Source organism: Tenrec ecaudatus, chromosome X (genome assembly GCF_050624435.1).
Source record: "Tenrec ecaudatus isolate mTenEca1 chromosome X, mTenEca1.hap1, whole genome shotgun sequence".
In the NCBI taxonomy this organism is placed as follows: Eukaryota; Metazoa; Chordata; class Mammalia; order Afrosoricida; family Tenrecidae; genus Tenrec; species Tenrec ecaudatus.
The window spans coordinates 122,086,482-122,106,679 of NC_134548.1; the positions used below are offsets into that span (position 1 = coordinate 122,086,482).

General features: G+C 49.4%; 1 protein-coding gene across 2 annotated transcripts in view; it reads left to right on the top strand.

The window, feature by feature from the left end:
- TSC22D3 (TSC22 domain family member 3) overlaps nucleotides 1-20,198 on the top strand; it is a 79,337-nt gene that overhangs the window by 18,662 nt on the left and 40,477 nt on the right. The window contains exon 1 of one of the 2 annotated variants that reach the window (XM_075538956.1): nucleotides 1,919-2,234. The exons of the other annotated variant lie outside the window; for it this stretch is intronic. Within the exon in view, the coding sequence (XP_075395071.1) occupies nucleotides 2,044-2,234 (191 nt within the window). The 5' untranslated portion in view covers nucleotides 1,919-2,043. Of the gene's footprint in view, nucleotides 1-1,918; nucleotides 2,235-20,198 lie in introns of those variants that run through there. 2 annotated transcript variants of the gene reach the window in all.

Genomic DNA, 20,198 nt, shown 5'->3' on the forward strand with positions numbered 1-20,198 from the left:
CTTGCCCCCTCAGGACAAAGGTTGGACTGCTAAGATTGGCCATCCCTGATTTAGGCAGTGTGAGGGTCTAAGGGCTGGAATGAATGGCCCAGCAGCTGGAAAGCAGGATCTGAAAGACTTGGGAGAGCTTATCATCACTGCCAGACAGATAGGGCGACAGTTCGTGCAGAGCATAAAGAACTAATGAGCCGAAAAATCCTCTTGAAACTGACCCCCCGCCCCCCCCCCAAAAAAAAGGACAGTGTCTCTCAAGCTCTGTGTTCTGTGACTTTTCCCTCAAAGGAGGGAGGCTTTGAGAGTATGTTGTAGTCTTTGCTGCATGGGTTGCCGCCGGCGAGTTGAGCAGGAACCTAACCTCTAGGAATCAAGGTCCTAGGGAAGCAGGGCCTCCCCTTTATTTCAGCCTGGTGGGAGGTGCTGGTCCTTGTGGAGAGCTAGCAAGTGCCTTTTGGCCCCAGAAAGACCATCGAGATGCAGAAGGTCAGGAGACACTGAGCTCACAAAACCAATGGGTAGGCATCACATGGACCACCATGGTCAGACAAGGACTTTGGCCAGTGACAGCCTCCCTGTGCCTCAGTTTCCTCATCCGGAAAATGCTGGGATTGTGCTTTGGAAGAGAGGCTGAGAGGACACTCCCAGCAAGCACTTGCTAACGGGGAACCTGTATTGTCAGTAGGCAAGTCACCTGTGGTTCCAGAGCTATATGTTAACCTGACGTGTTTGGCCCCTCTCTCTCACTCACTCTTCTCTCATGGATCCTTCCCTTGGCTTCGTTAATCTCATCGGCTCTCTTGCCTGAGCGAGCCAGCCCTAGGAAAGAGGTAGGTTATTTCCTCGCTGACAACCTGCAACTTCCTATTCAACCTACCAGCTTTCTCTTAGTCAAGAGTTACTCTCCAACCTCCTCAGCTCACCTGCTGGGGGATGGGGTAGGGTGGGGTGGAGGGCTGCCGGTGGTTTGGGGTGTTTTACTCCGACAAGGGATCAAAACTTATCGAAGTGTAAGAATACCCCATTAGCATTGCTAGCCAAAGGGTGGGGCTTTGAGAGTGTATTAGGGCTAAGAACTGCCTCTCCCACACCCAGAGCGAACCCCCTCCTCAAGTTAGTGGTGACCCCTTCTTCTTCCCACAGTGCACTTCAGTCAGAGATCTGTAGGCTTAGAACTGGTAGGGACTTTGAAGCCACCAGGTGTGATGCCATCCCCTGACAGATGAGGAAACTGAGACCCAGAGTGGTTTAGATATATGTCCCAAACCAAACATCCAATTACTGACCAGCGGAAAAGAGAAACCGTGTCTCCTGATTCTCTGGGCCAATGGTCTTCTGACTTCCCGTCTCTAGACGGCTCTACACATCCCATCCCAGTAGATACACATCTCTCTGCCAGCCGACCAGCTTTGAATCCACATGATGCCAAAAACGGTGGTTTTTTATTTGATTTCATTTAATAGAAGTGACCACTGGTTTGGGTGTTGTAAAGCCCCGGTCCTGGAATCCTGCTTCTGCTCAGGCTGGGGCTGCATGCCACAGCCACAGTCATGTAAGGGGGACAGAAAGGCCTGCTGTTCGGATTGGAAAAGAAATCAGTTGCTGAAACATTGGTCTTTTTGAAAGTTCCAACCACAGGGGCTGGCTGGCAGAGCGGCTGTCTGGGCTCCCCCTGAGGAGCCGGCCCTCCCCTTCAGTCTGCCAGTTAGTTTAGGAAGCAGGCCCAGCCTCTGCAGAAGATCCCCCAAGGGCAGAATTCGCCCCAGGAGCTTCAGCCTTCCCCCAGAGGCTGGGAGCCCCAAAGGCACTCTGGGCCAGGAACTTCCTCCCCGCCTCCTCCACAGCTGAGCCAGCCCATCCTGGCCCCCAGGCTCCCCTTGCTCTTAGTCTTCTGAGCCTGGGAAACCGTTTCCAGTTGTTCCCGCCCAGCCGGCAGCTACAGAGAGCAAACAGGGAGAGAGTGCAAGGGAAAGGGAGGGAGAAAGAGAAAGAGAAGTGGGAATAAAAGCCCCAGCCCGGCAATCCAGGCTTCTCCGCAGCTGTGGTGAGATGAAGACGGAAAGGGTGGCTGAGCCACAGCTCATGGATGAGCCGCAGTTCGGAGAAGACCCTGAGCTGGTGGAGGAGGCACAGTTCCTGGAGGAGCTAGAGCTTGAGGTGCTGGAAAGTGGGTCGGAATTGGATTCCGAAGAGCTGGGTTCAAGCCCTGACTTTGCCACCAACCTGAGACTGGAACTTGAGTAAGTAAACTCCCGACCCTGCGGGGTGGGGTGGGGGAGCTGCTTCCCCCACCTGCAAAATGGGGCAGGGGAGGGATATCATGGTTTCTAGGGGCTCTTCCCCTCGGAACTTGGATGTTCGCACATTATTAACCATGTTGTAAATACCTAGTCCTATAACTAAAAAAACCTACGTTCTTGGAAACTCCCCAATCTCCCCAGACCCAGTGCTACAAGACTCTTGAGAATCTGATGGCTCTTGTCACCTAATACCAGGGAGCCTGGTGGCATAGTGGTTGCTCGTCAGGCTGCTAACCACCAGGTCAGCAGTTCAAAACTACCAGCTGCTCCTCCAAAGAAAGATGAGGTTTTCTCCTCCCGTAAAGAGTCACAGTCTTGGAAACTTACACGGGCAGTCCTACCTTGCCCTATGGGGCCGCTACGAATCATAATTGACTAGATAGCAGTGAGTTTGGTTTGATTTTATCCCCCAATAACTTGTGAGTAAGCTACTCAAAACCAATCTGCTTGTCAATGTTGGTGGTTAGTGTAGTCGGAGTCCTTTTAAGTTGGGCATCTCTCCCTGGGTTACATGGTGAGAGTCTAAACCAGAACAAGTGACATTTTACTAACCAGAGTTCCTTGCCAGGTCAGGTGGGAGAGCTTGGGGATCCCTACAGGACAAATAGCTCCAATATCCTCTGCTAACCAGGGTCTCCATTACTGCGGGACACTTAATTGGAAGCATCTGGAAGAGGAACCTCCCTCCACCTGTCCAGACACCTGCCTTTGTGCCCTCACCACCACACAGTCGGCTTCCCACCTACCCCCAGTGGCTCTCCTGTTGCTTCTTGGCTCAGGACATTACCTCCACAGTAAGTTTGTGGGTGACCTCTTGCCACAGAGTTGATTAATCATAGACTCCTCAGCTTGGAAGGGTTCTTAGAACTCCCACAGGACCATGGCTTTCAAATAATGCTCTATCAGATGAGTGGAGGGAGTGTCGGGCTGTCAACTGCACTTGGAATGCACCAGCTGCTCCACAGGAGAGAGGAGGGTGCTGCTCCCGTAAAGACTTGCAGCCTCCAAAACCTAAAGGGATAGTTCTATTCTGCCTTATACTGTGGCCGTAAGTCAGAATTGACTTGATAGTAGTGAGGGTGTTTTGAGAGAGAGAGAGACTGAAGCCCTACTAGGTACCCTAGGAATAGCTGGAGCAGGGGTGGGGGTGGGGTTAGAGAAAGAGAGTTTTGGGGAAGGGAGGAGAATAGAGATTATACCTGGAAACAAACAAGGCAAAACGAGGAACCTAAGTGTGACTTTTACAATGTATACAATTTTGGTCTTCACTTGACTGGATTTTCAAACTAGGCCCCACTGAATTAGGAGCTCTCTTCACGTGGGTCTCCTTTTAGGGCTGGGGTAGAGACCAGGTCTAAACTAGAGTCTTCGCCAATCACCCACCTTCCTTACAGGATTCCATCTCCCACAAAGAGCTGGGGGGCTTCAGTCCTCCAGGCTGCCCGGAGGGCCCTTTTGCTCTTAGAAGAGTAGCTAATTTAGACTGGTGGGGAGGGGGCTGAGGGTGGTGACAGGGAATGATTATCATTTGAAACAACCTCAAGAATTTAGGAACTACCATGGGTCATAACTTGCTAGCTGAGACTGCAGCCATTGGTTCACCAGGCACACATCTTTCCTGCTTGCAGAACGCTTTGGCTGGTTTCTCCCCTAGTTCCTGACCACCCGGGGAGCAGGCTGAGGGAGAGGAAGGTCGTTGGCTTCCCTAGGAAGACAATGTTCTCAGCCTGAAGCAGCATGTGCAAGGCCACCCCTGTGAACAGGGCAGGGCGTTCCTGGGGGCCTGTGCAGGAAGGCAGGCTACGGAGGTAGGCTGGGAACAGGGTGGCCTATGCAACGGCAAGGGCCAAGGCCGAGGGTGTCCGTCCCACAGAGAGCACTGTCCATGTTAAGTGAGGTTCTTGAGTGGAAATCACAGCAGGGAAACGAGCTGGGGGCAAGACACACTTGACAGGGAATAAGGGTCCTGTGTTCAGTTCAGTTGCAAACTCCAACCTTGGCTGGGGTTGACACCTGAAGAAAAAAAAAAAGAAAGAAAATCATAGCAGCCAGAGCCCCTGGCACTGAGAAAGGAAGGAGAGGGGCTGGCTCAGGATGGTGTCCCAGGCACTCAGGCCCTGCTGGAGGGAGCCCTGGTGGCACAGTAATGAAAGCACGTAGCTGTGAACCCAGAGGCTGGTGGTTCAAACCCACCAACCACTCTGTGAGAGAAAGACTCAGATAGACAGCCTTGGAATTGAAGGTGGTGACTGGTTGGGTTGGGTTGGGTTGGGAGTAGGGCAAGGGTGGGGGCGGCTAGCCACCTGCAGAGTTTTCCTTTAAACCCAAAGCTGAACTAGCTGCTATGGATGGCGGCAACCCTGACAGGACACATTAGCACTGCCCCTGTGGGTTTCCAGGACTAACTCTTTACAGGAGCGGAGGGCCTCATCTTTATCCCATGGAGGAGTGGGTGGTGATTTCTAACTGCTGACTTTGCGGTTAGCAACCCAATGCATAACATACTGCACACCTCCAGGGCTCCTTCCATTTGATGAGGCCACTAAGACGTGCTTGTTGGCAAGTAGGGATCATTTTAGGTGGGGCCTGGCCTGACTTTTTTTTCCTTCTATTTTTGAAGCTATTGCTTTCTTTAAAGTGTATTCGGGAATGAGGGGGGAAATGTGTCTAACACATCTATCCAGCTCATGCCTTGCCAACTAGAATATCAAAGGATGGGGCGTTTTAAAAAATGCCATTCTTTGAGGTTCATTTAAAGAAATCTTATGTCCACCACAATAGTGATTGTATTCACCTCTTGACCATGGTTCACAACAGGCCGGCACTGGGAACATACCACTACACTCAGTGGAGGTGGAGGCAGGGCAGGTGAAGCCAGAGGACAAGTCCCAGAAACCTTACAGTAGAGTCTGAGCCCTTCTTTCCCATGTCAACCTAACTCGAGGTCCTCTCTGACAGCCTTGTTGCAAGTGTAAGAATAACCTGCTATTTTTATATCACGCGTGTCCTGCTCTGCCCCATGACACTCAACACTCCAGATTAGCAGTAGGCCTTTCCCTTGGTCGCGGGCACAGTCTCTATCATGCACCCACAGACATGGGAAAACAGCCACTTGGACAGTTGGTGGGGCAGTCCTCATCAACTTCCACTGATTTCTTCTCAGCATTATTCCCAGACATAGTCAACGCATACTGAAGGAGGTGTTTCTGGGAAGCAAGTCCAGGGGTTACAAGCTTGCTCTGAATGTACAAAGCCATAGCCAAAGGACAGGAAATATGTCATGGTGACAAGTTCACATGGACAGATTTCCGGGACAGATTCGGACCAGATTGGGTGGGGAAATTTGTACAAAACCAAACTGTCCAAGAGGGTTCCTACTTCCACCAGGGGTTAGGGGGCTGGGTTCCGTGTACTTAAGTGTGGCCCGTTTCTTCCTTCCATTGTCCTGAGAGATCAAGAACATGATTTGTCTCGCTGTCTGTGGGCCAGAAAGGACGGATTATGTGGGAGGAGGCAGAAAGGGGATGAAAGTTAGGGTTCTGATCTGCTGCCTGCCAGCTGGAGTTGGACCTCCGGTCATCATGGGTGTCTATCCTAGGTTGTTAGGTCCCTTGAGCTGTATTGAGCCAAAGGCTCAAGCAAAGGCAGCTGAGCTTCAAAAGCCTCTCAGAAAGGAAATTCCACACTGCCCTTTATTCCTAGGTACAGCTTAGTGTTTAAGCAACCTCAGCTCTCTGAAGTTTCCCCGCCTGATTCTGTCTTTAGATTTTCCTATACACCGCTTCATATATTTAAATGGCTGTGATGGCGTTATGATGCCCATTTGGGGCCTTCTCTTTTACAACATCACTAAGTTCCTTAAAACAAGAAAACATGAAGTTTCTCAACAAGTTCATATTTCTTCATCCTTTAGACATTCTCCAGCATCCCCAGCCTAGATTGCTTTCTGTCCTCCGGCACAGTTGAGATTGTAACAGGCAACACCTTTGCTTCTAGCCAATCACCCCAGTAACCTTCTCTGACCAATGGCACACATTTGCCAGATGGCTGGTGGGGAAAAGAGTTGAATTAGGTGGATCACAGCGGATCCAATGGCCTATCTTCACCCCTGGGTTAGCTGCCCCACAGGAGACTGCAGCTGCGTAGCATCTCATTAGTGGCCGATGAACGAGGAGTAGAGAAGAAGGATGACATTGTTCCTACCTCCTTCTTCCCTATTGAGAGTATCCAGAATCATGCTAGTTCCTTAATGATGCTAAAGTGTGTGCTAGGGATTTAGTTAGCTGTTCTACCGACCTACGCAGCCCCCTTCTTGTTTCTGGGAAGACTCGGTCACATTTTGATGATCCTTACATGCATGCTTTGTACTCCCATAAAATGTTACCATTTCAGAACCTTGCAAAGGCAGTTCTACCCTGTCTGCTAGGGTTGCTATGAGTAGCCATTGACTCGATAGCAGTGAGTTTGGTTTGGTTTGGTTTTATATGCATGAGCCACTTGGTAGATTATCGGTTGATATTGTTGTCATTGGTTGCCAGTTTGGTGGATTCCAAGCAACTCAAAGCTTTATTTCTGGGTGCCTTGGAGCCACCAACTTTCTAGTTAGCAGTTGAGTTCTTAAATATTTGCACCACCCAGAGACCACCATGAGACCCTCTATGAACCAAGCCATGCCCACTGCTCCTGAGTCAATTGGGCCTCAAAGCAACCCTCTTGCCCAGAGGAGACCTGCCCCATCCCAAGGCTGTATATCATTATGAAAACAGGCTGCTGCATTTTTCTCCCACGACACTTCTGGCAGGTTTGAATCACCGACTTCTTGGTTAGCAGACTAGTGCTTTAACCACTGCTCCACCAGGACTTCCCAAAGCCCCATGCCACTTAGGAAATACTTCACAAACCAAACTGGTGGATGATGGGTCACTGGGAAACCGAACCGAGCCAGGCATTCAGTAGAAACATCATCATATATAGCCAGCTTTGAAGGGTATCGCGGCTCTACTTTTTGCTTTCAGTAATCTTATCTTCTTAATTAAGGAGCCCTAGTGGTGTTGTCCAGTAAGTGCTGGACTACTAGCTGCCAGGTCAGCAGTTCAAACCCACCAGTTGTTCTGCCGGAAGAAAGAGAAGGCTGTCTGCTCCCTGAAAGATTAACCAAGCCTCAGAAACCCTTTGTGGGGTTGCTGTGTGTCAGAAGCAGGTGGGTTTGGGGGTTTTCCTAATTATTTGAGCTGATAGGAAAATAAGCTTGCATCCCTCAAGCATAAAGAAACTAGGATGAACATTCTGGGCATAGGAAGAAGCTAAGCTAAGATCCACCATTGCAAAAAAAAAAAAAAAAGAGAAAAAGATCCACCATTGCTACCCAGAAACTACCTCACAACACTTGGCAGTTGACTTTCAGGCAGGTTGGAGTCAGGAAGGTCTAAGGGGAGTGTCTGCTTGGTACCTGGTTTTACTTGGAGAGTCACAAGAGTGAGGAGTTCACAGGAAATCAACAGTTCCCTCCTCCCTCTTTGACCACAGTCCGAGGGCTCTAACCCAATCCCTGCTCTGATCCCCTGATCGGTGCTAGTCTGAAGGAGGTGGTACAAATCATCTCAGGAAAATCACGTCTGAGGCAGGAAGGGGCACAGCAGCCTCTTCAGCCAAGGATTTATGTATCTGTCACAGGAGGGAAGTGTGAGCTGAGAAATGACTCCCAGAAGTGCTAGAATTGGAAGAGGCAGCATTGCTACCTTTCACAGTCAGTAGGGTATTCATTCAGATGCTGGGCTACCTTAGGATGCCCTGCCCTTCCTCCCTTCCTAGAGTCCATCTTCCTCCCTCCCGCCCTCTCTACTCCTTTGCTCAGCGCACACTTAAGAAAACCGGGCTGAGCAGGCCAGGTAGATCCTGCCACGGGTCAAGGTGGAAGTGAAGAAAGGAAACCTGTTGCAATCGAATCCAATCCAGTCAACCCTCTGGGACAGAGGAGAACGGCTCCAGCCATTTCCTCTAGGTTTTATGGAGGAACCCTGGTGGTGTTAGTGGTTGGTTATACCCTGAGCTGCAATCCACAAGGTAAGAAGTTCGAATCCATCAGCTGCTCCCTGGGAGAGAGATGGGCTTTTTATTCCCATTAACAGGGATAGTCTCAGACAGCCACAGGGGCTGTTCTACCCTGCCCTGTACAGTCACTGTGAGTCGGCATTGACTCGATGACAGTAAGTTTGAATTTGAATCTTTATGGAAGCAGACCAACACATCTGTCTCCCACGGAGCAGCTGGTGGGTTTGAACCACTGACCTTTCCTTTACGCAGCTGAGCGCTTTACCACCATGCTAACAGAGCTCCTTGAAGCCAGGAGAGCAGATAGCTGTGCCACTTTTTGCCTGAGCAGAGGCCAAAAGAGACCCTCCTGCTAGCCCCTGAAACTATGCTGCTAGATTCCTCTAATCCCCACAGCCCGCGGAGGCCAGCAAACTCACTCAGTCCTACCTGCTTCTACACTCAGGTTATACCTGGACTTGGGGAAGAGTGACTCTGGCCGGCTCTGTGAATTGATGCATTTTTGCCTGCCATGTGTTTCTTGGCTGTGGGCCCTCTGCTGAGCTTGGGACCGAGCCTTTGCTCCACATCCCTTTCCCTGCTGCAAGGCTGTCAGGCGGGCTCCCTTGGCAACCTCATTAGGCTCCAGTGGTGTCTCCCGGGAATATGAGCTGGGTGGCAGCTGTCCATCTTTAGGGCTTGAGTTGTCTTGCAGGCTTCTGCCTCTCCAATGCAAAGTTCCCCCCCCCCTCCCAGCTGAGCAGTTAGCATCCCATGTCTTTGGGAGCATTCACTGTGCTTCAGGTCTGGTGGGCACTTGGTGGAAGACAGCCAGGCAAAACAAAGCCTTGTCCCCCAGGTGCATTCCTTCCTCATCTCCATAACAACAAGTGGCTCAAGGTTGAGCACTCAGCTGCTAACTGAAAGCTTGGCTGTTTGTACTCAGCCAGCCGCTCCACTGGAGCAAAGCCTGGTGATCTGCTTCTGTAAAGATTGGCGTGGGCCATCGAGTCATTTCTGACTCATAGAGACCCTCTCAGACAGAGTAGAACTGTCGCATAGGATTTCCTAGGCTGTCATCTTTATGGGAAAAGAGCGACAAATCTTTTCTCCCATAGAGCAGCTCCTGGGTGCAAACCATCAACCTTTTGGTTAGCAGTCAAGTGCTTAGCCCACAGCACCACCGGGGACCCTCCAGACCTGACTACTTGGCCCAGGTTACTAGAACCTGAGAGATCTGTTGCCCTTTAGACATGATGGTCTTGATACAATGGTGAAAATTGGACCCATTCCTTCAATTGTCTGTTCACTTACTGCTAGCGAGTCCGTTCTGACGCAGGGCAATCCTATCTGACAGAGTAGAACTGGTCCGTGTGGGTTTCTGAGACAATAACACTTTACAGACAATAACACTTTACAGACAACACTTTACAGACAACCTCCTCTTTCCCCCACAGAGCGGCTGGTGCTTCCCAGCTGTGGACCTTGCGAAGGGCCCTCTTAAAGCTTGTGCTGTTACATAACTCGTAGCCCAAGTGGACCCATAGCTAGTGGATTAAGTGCTTCCGATGTTGTGGTGTGCCATCGAGTCAATTATGGCTCCCAGGCACCCTCTATGACAGGGTAGACCTGCCCTTACTGAGTTTCCTAGGCTGTCATCTTCATGTGAGCAGACTGCCAGGTTTCCCTCAGGGCCACTGGGTGGGTTCGGTTAGCCGCTAAGTACTTAACTATTGCCCTGCCAAGCTTCCTTCTGTAAATCAGGCAGCCTCCCAAACCCGATGGGACAGTTCTACTCTTGTCACCTGGGACCCTTGCCAACAAGAAACGTGGCCAGTACCAACAACTATTTGCATCGTTTCTCTTCTTAGGAAACAAGAGGTGCCTGGAAGCCCAATAGGGAAGGGGAATGCCACTCAGGCCCCAGACCTAGTCTGTCCTCAGCAACATAACGTGAGAAGGGCTGTCTTTGAATTTTAGGGGAAAACCTCATTCAGGAGACGAGATTCTATCTCTCTGGTGAGCAAATCTGTAGTTTTCATTGAGGGGAAAGGAAGTAGCCACATCTCTCGGCCACTGTTGAACCTGGTAGGATTTGGTTTTGACAGCTTTTGCTACTATTAGTCCTTCTAGCACACACTCCCTCCAAGTTCACACAGACCCCTTGCTCTCCAGCTGCTTGAGATTCTCAACTATTGGATGATAGCTCCAGAACTTTCAGAAAGCTCCAGAACTTTCCTCTTGCCCTCGCTCCCCCAGGGTCTTGATTGTTGCTAATGCTGCTATTATACAGTGAATCGAGCAATGGTGAGGATGGCCATGGTTAGGTGCTATGGAGTCATTGCAATTCCTATCAGTGACCCTGCGTACAACAGACAGAAACATCGCCTGGTCCGGTGCCATCTTCACAATGGTTCCGCTTGAGCTCAGTGTTTTCAGCCACTGTGGCAATTGATCTCATTGAGGGTCGTCCTCTTTTCTGTTGGCCCTCTACTTTAGCGTGGATGATGTTCTTCTCTGGGGATTTGTCCCTCCTGGTAACATGATCAAAATATTGGAGATGAAGTCTTGCCTTTCTTGCTCATAATATTGACTACACCAACTCTCCCAAGGCCATTTGAACAGTGGACTCTCAAAAGGAGTAAGCAAAGCTAAGACATGCAGGTAGTGGTAGTGGTGGTGGTGCTATTAGAACTGAACTTTTGGAGCCAGGTCCCTCTGACCTTTAGCAACCCCTCAAATCTTTATCTCATGTAGACAATCATCCTCTCCATCTGTGTGTCATTCTAGCCTTAGGGTTTTGATTGATGTTGCCAGAGGGAACAGGGCAAACACTAGCTCTCCGTCTCCTACGATCCATTCAAGGTCAGGCACAAGATGTAGCCAGGGGCAAGGGGTCAGAGTGAAGTCCCCATTTTGCTTTCTAACAGGTGACTGATTTCTGCTTAGGCTTCTGTCCCTTACTGGAACTCCGCCCTACCCCCCCCCACCTCTTTTCCTCCTCAGTGTGTACCTGGTACTGCTATGGGATAAGTGTTGGGGAAGATAACCATGAGGTAAGTATGGTAGTTCAAAACCCTCCAGCCATTCCTCAGGAGAAAGATGAGGTTGACTGCTCCCGTTAACGACTTACAGACTCAGAACCCCTAAGAAACAACCCTGCTCCATCCCACTGGGTTGTTATGAGTCTTGAGTCTATTTGATGGCAGTGGGTTTGGGTTTGAGTGGGGACCTTCACTCGGTTGACTTTTAAAGTAGTGGAGAACACCAGACTGGGGCCATTCCTTGCCATCGCCTAGCCATGCTTGCTTGGAGGGAGGATCTCCCACCGTTTATGGAACAAAAGTTCCAGTCCTTTCGAAGGGCCTGTTGGCAAAGCTCTCTGGGGCCCATTTGTTCTTCTTTCCTCCTTGAGTTCTGTTCCTCTTCAGGCCCCTCAGGAACTCCTCTCTCCATCTCCTTCCCTCGGTCTGCGCTCACACAGGCTTATGCAGGGGAAGTAACCGCTAGCCAAGTGATTCTCTCATCTAACACACTCTCCAAGATTGTCCCAAGGCTCCCTTCTAGAGGAGCAGGGACAAAGACTGTCTGAGCTGAGAGAACAATTTCTTCCCCTCCACCCGAACACACCGGAATTCCAAACGCTCTCTCGTTTCCTTTGAGTGCAAATGGCTTGTGCTGCTGCTGATCCTTTACTCTGGGTTACCCATTTCCTGCTCAGCCCTGGCAAGGCTCTCTCTCTCTCTCTGGAGCAGCTACCTCAGGGTAATTTGAGAAGGCGCTCTAGGCCACCACATGTGGAAAAGGAATCAGGGGAACACACATGTGGAATAAGAATCTCCTCAAAAAAGAAGAGTCTGCTCTTTTGTAAGTGCCCTTTAACAGACAGAAACACCGTCTTTGGGTGTTTCTAGGATTTTTCATGGACTCTAAAGTGATTTGACGATGATGATGATGACCTCCTGGCTTCTAACAAAATCCCTGACACTTGCAGAGAGGAGGCTTTTTCCTCCTGTAAAGAGGCAGTAATACCTTGTCCTATAGGGTCACTGTGAGTCAGAATGCACTCCGTGGCAGTGAGTTCGGTTCGGGTTTGGTTCTAGCTGCCCTGGGGACTCTGAAACCACCCATCTCCTGGCTGGGGGAACATCTTGGGCACACAGTCCCCCTCCTCCAGCGTGGGTCCAAGAACTTGTCTCTGCCGTATCTGATCAATTTCTGCTTAGTCAGTTCGATGCGCCTTGTTGCTGAGCCTGTTTGGGTGGGGAGAGTGGGAAAATGGGGCGAGTGCTCCAAGAGGAAGCTGTGCTTCATTTCTCCACCTCCTGCCCCCGCTCCCCCCTGCTCTCGGGGTTTGTTCTGTGTCTCCTGTTCCCAGACTCAAAGCTGGCTGGGCCCACTACCAATGACCTGCAGCATTGGGGTGCCTTCCTATTACCACTTTCCCCTGCCACTTCCACAGCTCCTCCTCAGCTCAGCCCTGAGGCTGCGGGCATGTTTCTGGCTGGCGGGCCACAGAGCCCACGTCAAGATGGCAGGGCAATTATTTGGGCCTTTTCCTCCTCACCATGTCTGGAGTTCCCATCGAGGTCGCCTGGGCCCTTGGAGGAGCCAAGACGCACCCAACTCAACTTGCCCTGGGGAGCAGTTCTTTCTTACACCAAAGCAAAGTGAGAAACTGGAGGAAGGCTTCCACTCATTTGCAATGAATTAATGTTTCTTTCCTTTTTCATATATTGTTTTATTAGGAGCTCATACGACTCTTATCACAATCCATACGCACATCAATTGTGTAAAGCACATTAGTACTTTCATGGCTCTCGTCATTCTCAGAACATTTGCTCTCCACCCAAGCCCCTGGCATCAGCTCCTCATCTTTTTCCCCTCCCTCCCAGTGAATTCATGTTTCTAACAGGCCTTCCGGCCTAGCTGGCCAACGCTGGCAGCCCGCTCAGGAGTCCCCAAACTGGAGACCTGGGGTCTTAAACAATAACAGGGCTATCGCTCCCCCTTCTCTCTGCCTTTTTATAGCATCATCTAGCTGCTTCTCTCGCGTGCATCATGCACCCTGCCTTCTCCATGGCCCAGACTGTGGCTGTCTGCTAGCTGCCCAGTTCTCCCGGGTGCTCCACAAGAGATGGTGGTACCATCCTGGTAAAGGGACCCCTTGGAGGGGCAGTGCAGGGCCCAGTAAGTGGAACTTCATGCCCCATCACCCCAACTACCTCCTGCTTTCATCAGCTTTTATAAGTTGGGGTTTCCTCCCCATGATGTTATGTTTGAAAGAAAGGCTCCAGGGCCTTTATTTCTTTGGGTTTTGTCTGCTCTCTCTCTCGACCTTCACCTATCCTGCAGCCTCTGCCCTCTGTCTCTGAACTATGGTAGAAGACAGTGGAGTGTAACACTAATCAAATAACCATGTCCCTGCTGATACGTAGCTGGGGGAGTCCAGCGTTAGGCTGCTAACCACCAGGCTGACCGTTCAAAGCCACTAGCCATTCTTCTCTGAGAGACAGATGAGGCTGCCTGCTCCTGTCCAGGGTTGAGAGTCCTGCAAACCCTCCCAAACAGTTCTCCATCCTGTAGGGTCCCTAGGAGGGGAACTCGACTTGCTGACCATGGGGATGGATGGCGTGAGCTGAGACTATAGGCTGGCAGGAAATGCCAATGCCTTTGCCCAGATAAATCAGGGAGAAGAGGAGACCAGTTGGCTCTCTGTTCCTCCCATCATGTTGCTGCCTCTCCACCCATCATGAATAATAATCCCTCAAATTTGCATAGCCCTTTACAATTTCCAAAGCACTTTCGCAGACTTTATCTTATTTGATCCTCTCAATAGCTTATGAAGCAGGCCAGAGCAGGGGCTGTTATTTACATTTTACAGACTAGGGGAGACTCTCGAGACCACTGAATCATTGGCCTCTCTAGAGTGCCCTTAAAGGGAACTAGTCGGAATTCGGTGTACGTGGAAGGGCTAGTTAAAAGGAACAAGAGTTGGAACAAAGATTATGAAAAAAGAATGTGAGGTGTGTGTGTGTGTGTGTGTGTGTGTAGATGAGGTAGCAGGAAGCAGCAGTGCCCACCAGGCACCAGCTGGATGTAGAGAATTTCCTAAGGTGTCTGCGGCTTTGGGAAGCCCTGGTGGTGCAGTGACTGAAGGCTTTGGCTGCTAACCAAAGGTCAGCGGTTTGAACCCACCAGCCACTCCTATGGAGAAAGATGTGGCAGTCTGCTTTCATAGGGATTACAGTCTTGGCAACCCCAGGGGGCAGTTCTACTCTGTCCCATCTAGTCGCTGTGAGTCAGAGTTGATTTGACAGCAATGGGTTTTGTTTGTGGTTTGGGTTTTATAAGACTTGGGGTGGGGTGGCGGGTGGGGGGCAAAGGACTGGCCCAAGGAAGCAAAGAGATTATTCTCTCTTCACCAGTGATGGTGGCTGCCGCTGTTTCTCATCTCCTCCCCTATGTGCTCACTTAGTATTTTCACACAGCTCTCCTGATGTCCACGAAGCAGGATTTCAGGGAGCAGGATCCCTGGAAAAGCAGATAGGGAGCATCTCTGCAACCATTCATGTTACAGGAAAGGAAAACGAAGCCCACGGACAAAAACGGCTTTCTCAGAGCCAATGAGAGAAGGAGAGGCAGAGCTTGATTAAAACTTGTATCCCCTGATTTGCAGTTGAAAGAGCTGTTCTGGTACCTGGCCATGTGTGTGTGTGCGCGCGCACGCAGGCACATGTGCATAGAGGCTGTTCGCTTTCCTGGTGGACCGTTGTGGCCTGGATCTTGTGCTCATGGGTAGTAGCTGGGTGTTCAAGCCGTTTAGAGGGCTTAGAGTATAGTAGGGTGTGAGAAAGACAGGATTCAGGGTTTCTCTCCCAAGGGGATTCATCCACATAAACTGCCCCAGGTAATTAAGATCCCAGCAGAATTGGCAGCTGTTTGCTGAACAAATTAGACTCTGCCTTTATGGGCATGTTCTGTGCTGGAGATCAGAGGGCCCTCCCTGATGTTTGGTTCATTAGTCATTGTTCCCTGTCAGAGCAAGCACTCAGAAAATTGGATGTCTGGCAACAGCCTGTATTCAGAAATTCAATAGCAGTAGCAGCAAACAGCCACAGCTGAGTGTCCAGGACAGTGCGCCATGCACAGTAGGTGCTTGAGAAAAAAAATGCTTGTTAGCTAACTAATGAACTAAGTAAAGAAAGCCTTTAGTCCTTCATGCTCTTCAGAATGAAACAGTGTCAATAACAGATCTGATTGCTTTTCAGCCAGACCACATTTGAACTTTATAATGGGCCGGCTGGCGGGGCTTGGATAAAAAACCCACCAGACCCTAGCTTTCTTATGGGAGCCTCCCTGTGCAGCTCTCAGCACCCGCCACTTCCATGTTGTACGACATCCTGCTTATAACCAATACACTGGCTGCTCCCTATGAGCTTGCCAATTACTTTCTTTTATCCCCATCCAGATGCCATTGCTGCGTGCTTGTCGCCTGTGGCTGAGGACAAAATGGTGAAGGGGGCTAGGGAGCAGGCTACCAGAGGCTAGACCGGGCCAGTGGGCTTTAAAATCAACCTTTCCTTCTTTGCCAGCTCGGACCCCAGGTCAAGCCTGCCAGGTTCATTGGGTTGAGACTTTAGTACTATTCTTAAATGTTAGGCAAAGGGTTTTGTATTTGTTTTTGTTTTGTTTCTTCAACGAAACGTTCCTAAGTTCAAAGTACCCAGGATTCCTTGCAAATGTCAGTGAGCAGAGCAGGACCAAGAGAATCTTAGAAGCTTCAGCAGTCACTAAAGGTTACTGCTGGTGTCTTGTCTATCGGCCCAAGGAGTGAACTCGACAAGGAATTTCCGATGCCCTTGATGGACCTTCCATGCCTCTGAGAACCAGTAGAAAAGGACATCTCTAATTCACTGGGCCACCCAGTCACTCCTTCAAAACCCTTCCGCCAGTACAGATGGCACTCAAGCGTGTTACATGGCGCACAAACTCCTTTTGCTTTGGTTGGCAAGGAGAATGTGCGCATGCATGCAACTGTGTGCCTGTATGAGGACTGGTGTGTGTCGAAGGGATTTGGATAATCACGTGGCTAGATGTAAACTATATATATGTAAATTTAAACTGCTAGCAGGAAAGGTACAGAAATAAATGCACAATAAATATATTTATGGGGGCTGGGTGGGAGTCCTGTGTTTTGAAGGGACAGCTGGAAAGATAACAGTCATCTGGATGGATTGATGTTCTTGTGTGTGACATATATGCGAGTAACTAGCTGAGTCTCTTGTACATGGGACTTGAGAGTCAAGGTGAGGAAGGTATATGGCACGTGTGTGTGTGTGTGTGTGTGTGTGTAGTACCTAAACTAGTCTCAATCTAAGGCTTTCCTGGGAGAACTATATTGGCCCCTCCCTATTCCTTTCCTCCACTTCTACACTAGTTGAGGGGGGTCCAGTCTGACGGAGTAGCATGGCGCCAGAAGGGTTTATAAGACCTCATTTGTCAGGAATCGATGGCCACGGCTTTCTTTGTAAACATCTCTTGAGTGGACTCAAATCCGCCCATCTTTCAGTTCAGAGCCGCAGGTTAACATTGGGCACAGCTCAGGGAATGCCTTCCACTCAGAGAGCCTCCTTTAATCTCTCTACTTCGGCTTCTTACTCCTCCTCCTCAGCTATTTCCTATCATGTCCCATCCCTCCCCCTTTCTCTGATTCATGCTTTCTACCACTCTCTCCTCCAACCCATCATCTCACCTCCCCTCTTTCAGGCCCTCTGAGATCTCTTCCCAAAGCAGTGAGGGTGGCGCCTCTGTTGAGCTCTCAATGATTGGGAAACAATGTGGAAGCCAATGAAATGTCTGCCGAAAGATTGTTCTTGGATCAATGGGAATCCTGTGGGTCTCCCTTGGATGGATTAACATAGTCCAGAAATGTAATAGAGATATTCAATCCCAGAATTTTGGCCATTTAATTAGAGCCTTGTTTTTAGTTCTATTGCGAAGGAAAATAATTTATTATCTTTAGTCTGGCCCTGGGCCTTTGGGAGAATTCTTAGGCTGTGAAAATAAGGGCTGAGGTAGGCAATTCACACATACTTGGAAAACTTAAGCAGATTACCACACCAGTGCCTATAACACTAATAAATGAAAGTGACCTGGTTTAAACAAACAGATGTTTGGGCCCGTCCCGCCACCCCCTCCCCCCAATTAAAATGTAATCGCTGAAGATGAATGTGTGCATAAGTAAGTGTGGTGAAGAAGGCTGATGGTGCTCGGCTATCAAGAGATATAGCGTCTGGGGACTTAAAGGCTTGAAAGTAAACAAGTGCCCATCTAGTCCAGAAGCAACAAAGCCAACATGGAAGCATCACACCCACATGTGTGATCATGAAGGGCCTAGGGGACCAGGTTTCAAGCAACACAGGCGGGGGGGGGGATCATATCATCGTGAATGAGGGGAGTGCATGATAGGGACCCAATGCCCATCTGTAGACAACTGGATATCCCTTGCAGAAGGGTAGTGGGGAGGAGATGAGTCATTCAGGGTGCAGTGTAGCATTGATGAAACTCACAACCTTCCTCTGTTTCTTAACCGCTTCATCCCCCTGATTATCATGATCCCAATTCTACCTTGCAAACTTGGTTAGACCAGAGGATGCATAGTGGTGCAGATGGGAACGGGAAACACAGGACATCAAGGATAGATGACCCCCTCAGGACCTGTGGTGAGAGTGGCGATACGGGGAAGGAAGACGAAAGGGAGGGTAGAAAGGGGGAACAGATTCCAAGGATCTACATATAACCTCCTCCCTGGGGGATGGGCAACAGAAAAGTAGGTGAAGGGAGACGTCGGGCAGTGTAAGATATGATAAAATAATAATTTATAAATTATCAAGGGTTCATGAGGGAGGGGGACCAGGGAGGGGATGGGAAGAAAAATGAGCTGATTCCAGGAAACCAAGCAGAAAGTGAGTTTTGAGAATGATGAGGCCAACAAATGTATAAGTGTGCTTTATACAATTGATGTATGTGTGGATTGTTATAAGAGTTATATAAGCCCCAATAAAATGACTAAATATAAATACATGGATGGGGAAAAATGTGACTATGACCCTAATAAATGACCTGGTTAATCGTTGTTCACACTTTAGAGGTATTTGCTAAATTCTCAGACTTTCCTTATAGCATGAGTCTCCAGGCTACCTTTGCGTTTTTTGTTATAAATGAAATATCTTTTTATCTACTCAGAAGGTGCAGCCACTTGAAAAGATAGAGGGTCTTCAGGGCCCAGAGAAGGGGAAACAAAAAGACTGCACTAATCTCTCCATTTGAATGTTTTAGGCAAAGTAAATCTCTCTGGGTTCCCACCCATGACTAGGTATGCGTCCTCAAAACCAAGTCACATATCTTTTGAGATGTAAATCCATAAACAAGGTCTATGTTAATACAGATTAATGAACAAATATGGAATCTAATGGCAAATGATTCCCTGTCAATAACTCTATCTGGATCCCACTGTACACTGGTCACTAATGAAGGAAGCTAGAAAGCTCTGGTATAATACCCTGCTGCTGAAGAGGCAGGTGCAATTGAGTAGAGGATGCTGGGAAATAGAATGCCCAGCTCCTGGGCTTAATGGCTGCTTGATGTGAGTGAGGCATTCCACCCTTATCCCAATAGCTTATTTATTATTTCAGCAAGATGGGACTGGGAGGATGTGGTTAAGTCAACTGATGGACATACTGGCTTTGGGTGGCCCTCCCTTCAAGAATGGCCCTTTCTTTGCTGCGGCGGATACATCCAGCTGCAGATTTCCATCATCACTGGGCGACTCTTGCAGATGAAATCAGAAATTATACTGACCTTCCCAATTGTTGTTACTGAGTTGAACAAGCACTATTGTGACCATCGTCCTTGTCATGTCACTATGCTGTGCACCACAAATTAGGACAGGACAGAGGAGCAAGAGGCAAGCATTCCTCCCTTCCTTGAGGAGCTTGGCGTCCAGTTGGGGAGAGAACTCGCTGGAGAATAATTAGGAAGAAATTTATCCATCAACGCAAAATGACATCCTATTAAATGAAGGGCTCTGTCCTTAGGAGGGATTGGCCAGGTGCAAGATGCAGCCATCTGAACCCTTGACCCAGGGTTTGGGAGGGAATGGTCAAGAAATACCTTTTTCTCAGGATCTCATGACACAGCCCTCAGCAATGAAGAGGGGTCAGGAGGGATGGAAGTGTTTATAATAGTTTCCAAAGTGCGGACTTAAGTGTTGAAAAGAGTGGGCATGATTATTTTCCATGCGGAGTTCTTTCTTGTAAGGGGGCTTCTTCTTGATGTCCATGTCATGCTGAGTCAGAAAGTAGCAGAAGCTGTTTCTACACTGGCCGTCATGAGGGGTTGGTACCTTGCAGCGATGGAAGGCTGGCTGCGTCAGAGAGGGTAGGGTGGTAATACAGATGGTCTCAGCTTCAGCCCTAAGGCTTGATTTTGGCCTACACCTATTGGGGGTCAGCCCTGTGGACCTCATTACCTGCCTACAGTCTGACCCCAAAGCATGCTCCAAGTTGAAAGTGCCCTCTTCACAGCTTCTCACCTTTTCAAAGCTGGCAGATAAGTCTCATCCACCCACTCGTTCGCTGCAGGCTGCACACAAGCGCCTCAGATGGACTATTTGGTCTGTGCTGGGAAGGAAAAAGGTGGGTTCTGGATTCTAAAGGAGTGGAAAAGGCTACATACCTGGGTTTGCCCCTCTACTGCCCACCCTCCACCCCTGCTTCAACTAGTAAAATCTCAGTAAGTAGGAAGGTTGCTCTACTCTGAAATCAAATCACGTTGAGCCCTAGCTGTGATAGCTGCCTGACTCAGCAGGTG